General features: G+C 41.2%; 1 protein-coding gene across 1 annotated transcript in view; it reads right to left on the minus strand.

Annotated features, from left to right (window-relative positions):
- GRID1 (glutamate ionotropic receptor delta type subunit 1) overlaps window positions 1-13,770 on the minus strand; it is a gene marked incomplete at its 3' end in the record, with an annotated part of 735,049 nt that overhangs the window by 123,570 nt on the left and 597,709 nt on the right. The window contains exons 9-11 of the mRNA XM_081267356.1: window positions 5,752-5,853; window positions 4,041-4,238; window positions 721-1,045 (exon numbers count right to left, since the gene is read on the minus strand). Of these exons, the coding sequence (XP_081123482.1) occupies window positions 721-1,045; window positions 4,041-4,238; window positions 5,752-5,853 (625 nt within the window). The remainder of the gene's footprint in view (window positions 1-720; window positions 1,046-4,040; window positions 4,239-5,751; window positions 5,854-13,770) is intronic.

Consider the following 13,770-nt stretch of genomic DNA (forward strand, 5'->3'; position numbering starts at 1 on the left):
TAATATTCAGCCCTCGCTAGATGATTTTTTTTTCCTAGGATTCTCAGAAATCATTGCATGTAACTTTCAGTAAGAAGCTGCCTCTTTGAGGCCAATTATTTCTCTTTGGTCCCTTAGGTGATAGCAAAAGAAAGCTTCTCCCTGCCTATTCTCCTTATATAACCTTGCAAAGCTTTTGCCATGGTTCAAACAGGGCCAAGACTTACATTAAGAACTTTGCAATTTGTCGTTTCCAGTCGAAATTGCAAAATCCTATAACTCACTGCTGGATAGAAGTGCTATCCAGACCTCTCAAAGATCGGAGACTTCATATCTCAAGAATGGCTGGAGTACTGCTTAAATGATTGCAACACAACTGTGATTTTTTTTTCCATTAAGGCTTCAAATTTAAGCAAGCTTCAGAGTTTCATTTGACAGCCTCATGTGCATAGCAATCATCTAATGTAGGAGGGGGAAAAAGTGCAAAGCAGAACTCCGAAGTTAATTTTATCTAAAGTAGAGAATCAGGACTTGAAGTTGAGTTCCTTCTTGTCATTTCATTTAATTTCTATCTGATATTACTTAGAGGAATTGGGTGCAGCAAGGTATTAGCACTGTCCTAGAGAGCTTAAATAAGATTGCATTTAAAAGGACTGGTGAAATGCATCTCAACAGTTTGCCAATGGATAAGTTCTTCCAGGCCCCTGGCATTATTCAGACATCAGGAAGCCAAGAAGGTACCTTGCTGGACAAAGGCTCCATAGACGATCCAGATGGCACTGTGCAGGGTGGCAGAAGCGGAAGGTCGAGGCTGGGTAGCACTCTGAGCCCTCACGGCCTGTATCCGGTTCAACACAAATATCAACACACCAACCACAGGAATGGCTGCCGCGATGCAGGCCCACACCGCAAAATCAAATGGTGCAAAAAGGGAGAAGATGCTGATTTTCTCCTCGGGTTTCTTAATCAGAATCCCCACCGAGTAGTCCATGTACCGCTTGCTGAAATCCACAACGCTCTCCCTTTCCGGGGTGATGGTGATGGCAGAGATGGCCAAGTCTGCCCTCTGAAAGGCAAAACAGCTCATCAGAGGGCAATCCTGAGCTCACTGTGGGGTTCCATCCTACATTGAGGTCCATCCTCTTCCCTTGAAGTGGTTCTGTTCAGGGGAAATAGATTTGAGAGCTGACACCCTGGGACTTTGGAGATGGGAAGGAAATTCCAACACTGCATTATCTATTACCTCCTTCACCTCACAAATTTCTGTTCCCAGACTTAAAACTCCTAGGAAGTTTTTCTGGAGAATAGAGCCCATTAAAGCACCCTCATTCTTCTGAGTTGTCATGTTTCTTCACTTTCTTATCATTTCCCTTAGCAAACTTGACCTCTTTTATTTGCTTGTATCTCCTTCTACCTTCTACCCAGAAGACCTTTCTTTCTTCTTTTAGACTTGTCTGCATCCTCCCTACAGCAAGGCCATATGCATACCCCATTTCCCAAACCTCTCCTAACGCCTTTATTCCACCCTGATCTCTCTTATTCGGTGAGTTGTACCACTACATTGAATGTCACAAACTTATCAGTCCCTGATTGTTTTATATACAAACTCTACACCAGAAGGTAAAATCCTCCAAGAACAGAGGTGTAAAGTACATATGTCCATCCCCCACCATCCTTACCTCAAGGCCTGCAGCCACATGGACTGATCCTTACTGGAGTAAAGCCATATTATGAAGGGTATCTCTGAGCACATCATACTGTGGCTTGAAAATTACCTTCTAAGACTTTTGCTTTCCAAAAAAAGCCTTCATTTTCAAAATAGACAAGTCTGTATTAAGATGGAACCAAACTAAAGGTGAAGCTGCCTGCTTTGTTGGAAGTTAAGAGCCCATGCCACCTACATGAGTGAATGGCAGGTGACAAGGGGACCTAGAATACCATTTTGATTGCACAAGCCCTGAAAGGCACAATTGTCATAGTCAGCATCCTAATCTTGGCATCAGTAGAAGCAGGTGTGTTTTGGAAAGACTAGTTATGACCATTAATCCAACTACATGCTCAAGTCAAGGAAATGCGCATGAGTATTTGTATGTCTTAACATATGGGCTAGAGCGTAAGCTATACTGAAATCCTGAACTGAAATCCAAGAAAAATCTAGAGGGAAAAAATGTTGGAGGTAACTATGTGAGAGTATGTCTGGTTCTTGCCTCTCTTATCCAAAACCACAAATCCAGCAATTTCTTTTAGGACTATGAGAGTTTGGAACATATTTAACAACTGAGAAGGAGGTTTAGTAGAGCAGAGTTTACAATATGAGAAGGAGAAAAACTAATTTATGAAACAAGGTTTAGAAGAGGCATAAGGAAATCAACTCATATAACATGGGTGGAGGGGTTGATCCTTAACAAGGGAGAGATATCCCCTCCCCAGACAGGAGAGAGAAGATACCTGCAGATGTGCATAGGAAATAGAAGAAGAATTCCATGTCCAGAAGTCTCGATTTCTTTCCCCAATGTTGGAGCAGGGAGTACAATCTTTACTTGTTTTTAGTTGAAAAGGACAGAAAATTATTAGGTAGTTTGAAGGAAAAGGTCCCAATCTCTGAGGGACATAAGCAAGGGATCCAGCAAAAGACAAGCAAGGGGGTAAAGGCCCAGCTGGGTTTGAGATCGCACATACTGAATCTGGACAGATTTGTGATATTCTTCTTCAATTGCATGTAGAAACCTGAATGTCCAAGTCAAGAAGGTAGATAATAAAGTTAATCTGGGATTTGGGTGCAATAAGAAATCAAGAACACAGGGAAGTACAAGGGAGAGTTATCAAAGAGCTTTATATGATCAGCCATGAAGGATATGTGAGGCAAGATGGCTGCAATATCAGAAAGGCACAGAAACTTCAGGGAAGGATGTACCTCAAATACTCAGGCCAAGTGAAAAGAAACAGAAGCAAAGGACCATGTATGATATGCCTGTACTTATATGAAATGGTCCCAATGGCAACTTTACAGAGAAAGTGAGTAGACTGAGGTTTGTCTAGGTCTAGGGAGGGAAAGGCACAAACTGTAAATAGGTATGAAAGAGTGCAATGGGGTAATGGAAATTCTCTAAAACTAGATTATAGTGGCAGTTACACAACTCAATACATTTAGTAAACATCATTGAATTATACATTTAAAATGGGGAAATTTGAAGTATCTAAATTCTGTCACAATAAATTTGTTTTCAAAAAAGATCAAGAGAAATTGGAGAGATTTGTAGGCTTAGAAATCAAAGATCCTCAATAGAGAAAAGGAAGCAGGGAATGGGGAGAGGGAAGGGGAAAGAGCAGTACTGGGGTATAAATTAGAGCAAGATATATTCATCTCATGCCTTTTATAATTATATCAAAATGGATTCTACTGTCACGTATAACTAAAAAGAACCATTTTTTTTAAAAAAAAAAAAGCAAAGATCTTGTGTTTTAGAAGTAAAGCTCCCAGTCAGGACAATAAGTTATGGCCACCATGTTGGAGACAGCAAGTGGTCTATAAGATGTTAACAAGATGCATGGGAATGGGCACTGGAATGAAGCCCAGCAAGTCAAGGGAGGTAAGGAGAAGATGCTGGAGAATGCCATACCACCAACATTTAGCAATGTAGACACATGCACACACTCATTCACACATGAAAACTTACACATTCATGTGCACGTGGTCTATGAGGAATAGGAGGATAAGTACTCACTAACACCCACAGGGAAGAGCTATGTTTCTACTTCAGCTCAAGTGTAAGGGTGGGTTTCTTGAAGGGTGTGTTACAGAGCAGTTGCATTGTAGTGGATAGAATTCAAAGGAGTGAGAGCAAAGGGCGGGAGGGAAACGAGAGTGCTAGGGAATGAGAAGGTAGAGACACAGAAAGAGGTATAACAGGGAGGGTGGGGAGAAAGAGAAGCTGTCAGTGAGTGAATAATGGCAACTGTTTAGTTCGTCCCAAAGGTCCAACTGTATCATGGGCCAGGTTATGATATTTCCCCAGAGACACTAGAGTGCTGCTCTTCATGGACCTGTTTTGGGGACCTACCTTGCTGATGAGCTCCCCGATCATTCCATTCCAGGAGGTGTTATGGAGCTGGTGACCGTACCTGCCGTCAGGAGCCTGGTAAATCTCATATTTGAAGCCCAGGGCCTTGGCCAATGCATCCAGGACATCTATGGAGAACCCTTTGTAGCGCTTGGGCTGTCCAAGGATATTCTCAGCCACCATCACAAAAGGCTCTTCCTGAGGACAATAAGATGAATGTTCTTCAATTAAATAATGGGTCCACTAACATATATTTCCATGGTATTGTTAGAGACACCAATCATAACTTTAGAATGCTAATATTGGGGCTAGGGGTGTAGCTTGGTGATAGAGTACATGCTTAGCATGTAGAAAGCCCTGGGTTCATTCCCAGCACTAATAATGATAATAATAGAATGCTGGTATTTACCAATTTCTATCTGAAGGCTAAACTCCTCTGCCCTATTCTAAAACAGTTTATGGACGGTCAAGGTACAGTGGACCATCACTCCAATGCGAAGGACAACATGGAGCAGTAGAAATTTAATTGTCCTGTGTATGTCATCTTAGCTCTGCACAAATCCCCAGCTCCCAGAATAACATAGTGTGTTTCATTCCTTCATTTATAACATTCACGCTGAACCAGGACTCTGTTCTTAGGAAATACCAAAATTCTATGGGAGTCACACAAAAAATGTGACAGTTTTCATCCAGGATAAGACATAGCAATAAAGTTCTGTGACTTTAGATTGAGAGAAGACAGCATTATATCTATCAGATCATACTAGAAAATAGATGATGAACAGGCCAAGGTCACATGAGTCAAAGTAGGATAGGATTCAAAATTTCCCATCCTGAGTCCAAAGTCATGCTGAGCTTACACCCACATATTTCATGCTGGATCATGTGGGGCAGATGGGCATCTGGAAAACACATCAGCCCCACCCTTTTCTGTCTTGTGTGAGACTAAACAAGAAGGGGCTTTTGGCAAACAGTCCCAAAGAATATAATTTATTAAGTTAGTTTTGTAGAAAAAGATGGGACATAAGGCTTATTTCTGGTGTGCATACAGGGAATGCAGAAATGCTGCTGCCATAGATTTCTGTGCCTGCTGGGACAGAGGGGAAGATGTGGACTAGGTCTGGCTCAGCTAAAAAGGAACAAGTGCAAAATATCTCCACAGTTCTAAAAAAGCAAAAATAGAAGTTGAAAGGAAGATGATTCTAAGGTCTCTTACAAATGTAAAGTCTCAGATTCCAGGACAACTATATAAAAAAAAAATGCAACTAATGAACCATTTTGATTATAAACCATGTGGGCACATCAGAGGTTTGGGGTGCTAGAAGAATGTCTTCCTCCCAGTATCTTTCTGGGGACTCTGGCTACCAGCAAAGCTCTCCTAAGGAGCAGCAGTAGGTAAAAATCTAGCTTATATCCAAGGGCAAGTGCAGCAGCCAGGAGTTCTCCAGAGCCCAGCAGCAGATCTGCAAGAGTGATCTTTCTCCAGAGCAGCTCAGAGAACTCCTTTAGGGAGCTCAGAAGTCCCAGGGGAGAAGCTCCTACACTATTCTCCCCTTCATCACTCATATAGTTATTTGAGTGACAGCTTTAGGAAACAAAAGGCCACTCCTCAAGATGCCCTTCTTCTTCCCAAACCCCACATTAGACAGAGAGCAGCCACAGACTCAAAAGCCTGGATAGCAAAGCTCCCAGCACATCCCCATGATCCTACCAAGACAGTCACCACTTTGAGAGTCAGTCCTTGGAGACGGCTGCCCATGGGCCTTTCCTGCAGGCTACCATTCAGGCCCTTTTCTGAGTCCCACGTCGCCAGCTGTGAATGAAAAAGGGGAGCATGAGGGATGGAACAGGCACCTAGGCACACCTTAGGAGCTCCTCCCAAACTGGAATATAAATCAGGCAGTAAGAAGACAGCAGCCCTCTGTGCTTCCTAGAGACCCAGAGCCATCTTAAACCATCTATTGAGATGTAACAGAACTCGCGTCTAGACCAAATGGCATATCTAATTTTATTCTGTCCACCCATGGAGGCCATGTCACTGTGTCTCCCACAAAGTATCCTCTTCTTTTACTACTCCTTTCACCTTCTTAAGCCACTGGACACTTAAGTTCAGTCATTTCCACCAACATGGGCAGGATGAGGCCCATCGGTTGTATAAATAACAATGACCCAAGTGAATAGCTTGCCTTGTATCCTGGTACCTACTGCAAACAGGGACAAGAACTCCCTGCCTGATTTTGCTATACTGCAAATAACATCACTTTCCCTGCTACCTAGGTAGAAGCTGTGTAAATTCTCTGGACTGCCATAACCTCCTGAGGCTGCAGGGTGTATTCAATAACTGGATGTATCTCACAGTGGCACTCTAACTTGATGGAGAAGACTCTGCTCTGCATTAGGAACATCAGAGGAGACACAGGTGTTCTTGGGATTGCTTCCCTTCCCTGTGTTCCTGCAGAGCCTGGGCAACAATGACCAAACCTTTATCTGGTCAATGATTCTCAAGTTGTTAATTGGAGAGCTGTAAAAAGTGCAGCCCCACCTCACATCAACTAAATCAGAACCCCAGGCCCTGGACATGGGGACCATTAATGCTTTCTTAGTGATCCTGATATGCTTCTTCTTGGTCCATGGGGCTCTAGCTTGACTGTATATTAAGATCTCTCAGGGGCTTTTTAAACATTCTGAAAGCTGGGCTCCACCTCCAGAGATTCTGATTTAATTGGTTTGTAGTGGGCTAGATATGGATATTTTAGTCCCCCAGGTGATTCTAATACACAGCCAAGATTTTTGAGCCACTGCTATTGATTAAAGAAGTAATTCTCAAACTATAGTGTGCACACAAATCATCCAGGAATTCTACACACACTTTCTGATTCTAGAGCTTGAGATTGTTCATTCTAACAAGTTCCCAGGTGATGCCGTTGCTATTGCTATTGATGATGATCCATGGACCACCATTTATGTAACAAAGAGTCCTTTAATATATCAGGATGCCTTCAGCAGCACCTATTCTTCATCAGGGATGACCTCAGGAACCCTGGTTAACCAGAGCAGAGGATATACCTGTTCATGGAGCTGTGCTTCCTGGGGCCCTACAGGAGACACCATAGTTCCACTTAAAGACACTTCTACTCTCCCAGAATTAACCACAGTCCTGATACTTCAGCAGGAGCTGAGCACTGAGCCCTAAGAGATCACAGCTCTAGAAATTGAAGATTCCATCTGGAAGGTGCTATAACTATGAGGTCTAAAGCAAATCATTAGAATGAGATACAGAGTTCTGGAGCCAGTTTAAAAGAAACATGGACTCTCCCGATGTCTCTTTGGACAATACCCACTAAGATCCACTCTATCCTAAACAATAGAGTAGGCAGTGGTGAATAAATAATTTAGTTAAGAGCATGGCCATGTACTCTGAAAGCCCCTGACCACAACTAATTAGTTTGGGTGTCACTACAGGGAAGAGCAAGACCTACCCAGAATTCTAATCAAAGGCATCAAAGACACCAGTGTTACATTTTCTGGACTGTAGAATATTGAGAAGAAAATATTATGGCTATTTCTCCATTAAGTCTCAGTAAATAGCACTAAGACACAGAGTTGATTCCTATAGCTGGATTACAGCTTGTTTGAAAAAAAAAAAAAAGGAAGAGGTAACTAGACATGGTGGCACACACCTGAAATCCCAGCTGTTCAGGAGGATCACTAATTCAAATTCAGGGCCAGCCTCAGCAACTGTCTCAAAATAAAAAAAATAAAATAATAATAATACATTTTTTAAAAAGTGCTAAGGGCTGAAGGTATAGCTGAGCAGCAAAGTGCCCCTAGATTCAATCCCCATTCCAAAAATAAAAAAGGAAAAAATAAGAAAATACAGTCAAGGGATTGATTCTCTATGTTCTATGGGTGACAGCATAGAGCTTGAAACAGGGATGGGTGTGTATTCTTGATGCCTGCATCTGCATCCCCATTACTGCTTCACTTGGGCACCGGGGCTGCTTAACTCTGATGTGTGGCCTTTATTTCTTCTGAGTATGGGTGGAGTTGTAAAGGTCCCCTTGACCATCTCAACCCTAACAGTTTTGATGGGAGCAGGCAATCTTGTCCTAATGATGATGTGTTAATTCCAAACACTGGATATTCTATTCTAGTCTGAGATGGATTCCTACATCTTCTGCCAAACCTCCCCAGTATGGTGAAAGGGCATCTTAACTCTGTGCCCATGGCTTCAATAAGCACCTGGTATGGAGCTCTGTTTGGCCTTGATTAGTCAGGCTCTATTGTATTTCTACTGGGATTGTAATTAGGCAGGAGAATAGAATATAGAGACAGGAAGGAGCAATTGGGAAGTCATGTGCTGCTGTGGTTTTGGCTCAACTGTGAGAACAGCATAGCCTCTCAATGCCTCCCCTTTCACTGTCTGCTTCTAACCACTGCCTGACTCCAAGCAGAGCCATCTTTACCCTTGACACTTGCAACAGTCTTCTTATCAGTCTCATTATTCCCAAACTTTCTCTCATCTGTCCCATTCTCCAAAGTGCCAGTACCTTTACAATAAAGAAGCTCAAACATGAATAATGTTGATTCACATTTCCTACAGAATAAACCCTAATACTTGTAAGCTTGACCTTAAGTAAGACTGTCTTATTCCAGAGCCCACTCCCTCAGCTCCACTTCTGTTTAGTAGCCACAGTAAATTCCCTACCCTTTTTCATGCAACTTGTGTTTCTTCCTGATCTTTGCATCTGGTTCCTTCTGCCTACAATGCTATTTCTCTTCTTCTGGATCTGGTACATTTTTATTCATTTTAAAAATAAGCCTTCACTTAGAAAAGTTTCATATTTACAGAAAAGTTGTAGAAGTTGTACAGAGAATGTCCAGTTTCCTCTGTTGTTAAGATTCTAACATATCCATACACTCCACATGCAGTCTCCGCTGTTACTGATACTAATGTATCATACATTAGGATGATGTATTCATCACCACTAATGAATGTTTGGCCCAATCTCCATGATTTATGCAAAGCTGCAACAGACATGATCTCCAGAGGCTTGTAGTCTGGGCCTATGTCTCTGAGCCAGCTGTCAGACCTGGGTTTCTTGCCCTATTCTCTGGGACCATGAGCTGTCCAGTGTCTCACGTTCTTGGTAATTCCCATCTCAGTGTTACAACCTTGCCTAAGACACCATGTTCTTTCTCATCACTAAGATCAACTTCTATAACTGATCTACATTTGGGCAAAAAGATGGGAAGCTGAGTGTTGTAGAATTAGTCAGTAGCTGTGTTCTGGTTGTTCTCACTGTTTACCTAAATGACCTCCCACCGCCCACTTGACAGCATAGAGCTTGAAACAGAAGGAAGTGAACAAATGTTTGTTCAATACAATAAACTTCACTCAGATTCCATTTTCTTATCCCTAAAATGGAATACAAATATCTTCCCTGCCTAGTAAGTTGAGGGGCTCAAAGGAAAAAATCATTTTGAAATAATCTATTATAAAAAGAGCTTAATTAAGAATCATGTAGTAAAGAATCAGGTTATAAAACTAATAACAGAGTAAAAAACATCAAGCTATAATACTGTGCATACAATATGACCTTAATTATGCTTATCAAAAAAAGCATTGATAAAAATGGGAGAAGATACATTAAAATGTGATACACGTTTATATGTATTACATATAAATGGAGGAATTATAAATAATCATCATTACCTTTGTGCTCTTCTTACTTTTAATAGGTTTTTTCACTACTTTAGCAGGAAGGAAAATGAGCTTTTGATAAAAATAACCAGCATAGGTGATTAAGCAAAACCCTACCACATGCACTTTTATGACTGAGGACTGAATGTCAAAGGAGCAGTCAGAGTCAAATCATCTTTCTGTGAGTCAGGGCCCATCTGAGAGAACCAAGTAAATCTGTGCTCTTGCTTCAAGAAGCTGTGGATAGGGGACATTCATCTTCTAGAAAAGGCATATTGCTAGTTTGACCACTGTCTCATATTCTAAGACCTCTCTAAGCTGGTGTAGAGTCCCAGACCCTGTTGGGTTGGGAGACAGGGAAGCATCTACAACTGAGGCCCAAGTTCATGAACACAAGCAATGTTCGTCCACTAAGAAAGAGAGATGACACCAAAACATTTTAGTTAATATTCACACAACCCTAATGCAATAAGACCATTTAAATCAAAGTGGAACTTCATAAGAGGAAAAAAAAATCCTCCAAGCCTGTTATCATCCTTATCTTTTGGTCTTAAAGTACTTAGGACTTAAAGGTTTTTTTGTTTTCTTTTCTTTTAATACCAACTTCTCTCTCCCTGGCCTTTAGGCATTCTGTACCCTGACAAAGAAAGAAGAAACACTTCAAAGTGAAACTCAAATTCTGCCTTTCGAACACATCAAAGTACAACTGTGTTCCAGGATTTGGGATCCTTCATGTTAGACAGGAAAGTTTATTATTCCCTCACATCAGGCTGAATCTGAGAACCCCGGGGCTGAGCTATTCTCCCTATTTCTACAAAGCTGCATGTTCTTACCCAAATCTTCAGAACAGCACTGTAAGCCTTGGTCATTTCTGGAAGAGGCCATCCCTCTGAGCACCCAAAACATAAGACCAGGATAGAGAAAAATATAGTTCAAATGAGAGAATCCAATGGAAATTAAAACAAAACCAAACAAAAAGCTTTAAATGTATTCTCAACCTTGCAGCCAACCAACACCAAGACCCAGGGTGCCCAGTGCTGCCCACTCTGAACGCTGAGGAAAATGTTTCAGTCAGTGAAGCCCAATGAGGCTGATAGGCTTGATAAATGGGAAGCCAGAAAAACCTTTTACTCAAAGAAGTCCTGACACTTAGTCATACAGCTCCAGACCATTTGATTTGTACATAGTGCCTCTACTCTGATTTCCCCTTGTATTTTGCAGACAGAGTTTTGTTTATGGGATCAATGAATTTATGGCCACAGACACCCACTTTTGACAGCTGACCTGTCAAGATCAGTGCCTGAAAAACTAATTTCCAGCACTGTTAAACAAAACGAATCCTGCCACTATTTGATAAGACAGTTCTGGTTTTCATTCATTGCCGAGATCTGCTCTGCCCAGACCAGCTGCATGCTTAGAGCCAGAGGTCACAGTGCAATCATCACTTGGAAGGAGATAGATGGTTTCCAAATCTGATTATGACAAACAACTGTTCAAGAGACCCGCCAATCGGAGAATAAATTTTAAAAAACCACTGGTCTCAGGAAAATATATTTCCTGAGTCAATCAGGGTATTCTTCATGCTAGTGTTTCTGAGTTGCAAGATGTGGGGATTTGGGAATAAATGCAGAGCTATTAACCCTAAATGGGACAGGCTTCCTTTGGAAGATTGGGCTTTGTGATCTGCAACTTAGTTACAGAAGTATCTTAAAGTGTCATTTTCATTCCATGGGGAGGTAAGATGAAGTGGGGAGGCAATCCAACTGCTTTACAGCCCAGAGACAGAATGTGACAACTTTGACATAGAAAGTCTTGCAAATTCATGTGGAAGACAGAGAAAGAAGGAAGAGAGACAGAGCAGGGAGGGAGAGGAGAAGGAGCGGGAAAGAAGTTGGTTTACTTAATGCTAAATCTCTTGTTTAATGATATCCAACAAGACAATAGATCACAATATATTTTCATACTTTTACAGCTAATGGAGGAATACTTTGGTGGTAAGCTGGTCTCAGGAAAGCCCTAGAAGTAGAAAGTGAAGCTTTTATGACCATGTCTGTCAGATGTCACAACAAAAGCTGGAGTCCCATGTGAACTGTAACATCAGCTAAGTGCAGATGGCCTCAGTTGGGATACAGGCTTCTGTCATGGTGGCCACAGTGGGTTTATCATCATATCAGAGCAAGGGCTTCTCTTGAAAAGTTTTCTATTAAATTTTCTTCCTTTTGCCCATTTTTATTGGAAAACAAATGGGCTCTGTGTATGTTTCAAGGAATCACAGCCTTGAATGGAAGCAGGATGAAGAGGAACCCATTATCTTTTTTTTTTCAGTCAAAACAAATATTTATTGAATATTTACTATGTACAAGACTATTTATAATTTTACCTTCTGTACTTCAACTATTTCAACTTTATCTAATTTGTAGCTGATTTATGCCTCTCTTTCTTATCCTTCCCAGATCATCTCACCTAGGGTCTGGCTCAAGCTCCTATTTTCCCATTTTATTCTAATCTAATTTATATTACATTTAACATCTGCTATTAGTTGTAGAAGCTTTTTTTTCCTCACACACATACACACTGAACAGTAGTTGGGGGCATATATTTACCAATTTATACAATATGATTCCTTGAAAATCCCTTTCACCAGAAAACTGACTTACTGTGTGGATCAAGGCTTCATGAAAACCTTGAGGGACATGTGACTGATCTTCCCAAGAGACTTTTCTCAAAATTCTGGTACCCTCACAACTTTCAAATTGTCAATTTGTTTGTGTGGTGGTGGTGGTGGGGGGTGTTTGTTTGTTTATAGTACATGAGATCAAACCCAGGGCCTCACACATGCTAGGCAAGTGTTCTACCACTGAGCTTCATCCCCAATTACCCCACCACACCTTTTTTAATGCTGAGACAGGGTCTCCCTAAGTTGCCCACCTGACCTTGAACTTGCAATTTTCCTGCCTCATCTTTTCAAATACGTGGGGATTACAGGCATGTGCCTGTCTTGTAAACTTTTCTTTTTTCTAAAAAGTAACAAAATATTTAAAGTTTTATTTTCAAAGATATTATAGATTTTTATTCAAAAGTGCTTTGCCATTATTTTTTATTTGTTTCAATTAATTATACATGACAGCAGAATGCATTTTGATGCACTATACACAAATGGAGCACAACTTTTCCTTTCTCTAGTCATATACAATGTAGTCACATCATTTGTGCCATCATACATGTATCTAGGGTAATGATGCCCATCTCATTCCACTATCTTTCCTACCCTGGTGCCCCCTCCCCTCCCCTAACTCCCCTCTGTCCAAAGTTCCTCCATTCTTCCCATGCCCCCCCAACCCCCATTATGGATCAGCATCCACTTATGACAGAAAACATTCAGCCTTTGGTTTGGGGGGATTGGCTTACTTTGGTTAACATGATATTCTCCAATTCCATCCATTTACCTACAATGCCATAATTTTATTCTCTTTTAATGCTAAGTAATATTCCATTGTGTATGTACACCACAGTTTCTTTATCCATTCATCCACTGAAGGGCATCTAGTTTGGTTCCACGGTTTAGCTATTGTGAATTGAGCTGCTATAAACATTGATGCGGCTGCATCACTGAGTATACTGATTTTAAGTTCTTTGGCTATAGACACAGGAGTGGGATAGCTGGGTCAAATGGTGGAAACCCAATAACTTGAGTCAGCATGAATCATACATTAATCCAGAACTAATTTTAGACAGTTGCTTGCAAGTTTTTTGTTTTTTTGTTTGTTCATTTTTGTATGGGTGCTTGTGCATGCAAGCTGGGGACTGAATGGAAGGAAGGCCTCCCACATGCTAAGTAGGCACTCTATCACTGAGCTCCAATTGCAAATCTTAAGCTTTAGCCAAATGCAGAGGCAACATGTCTAGACACAAACACAAGTTCTCAGCAGCAGAGCACAAACATCTGAGAATAGTCTATTAATATTTGTAGACAGGCTTCCTAAAGTTAGGTCTAATTTTGAGAGTTCATTTTGGAATTCCAACATA

Source organism: Spermophilus citellus, assembly GCF_964194105.1.
Source record: "Spermophilus citellus genome assembly, chromosome: 15".
Classification (NCBI taxonomy): domain Eukaryota; kingdom Metazoa; phylum Chordata; class Mammalia; order Rodentia; family Sciuridae; genus Spermophilus; species Spermophilus citellus.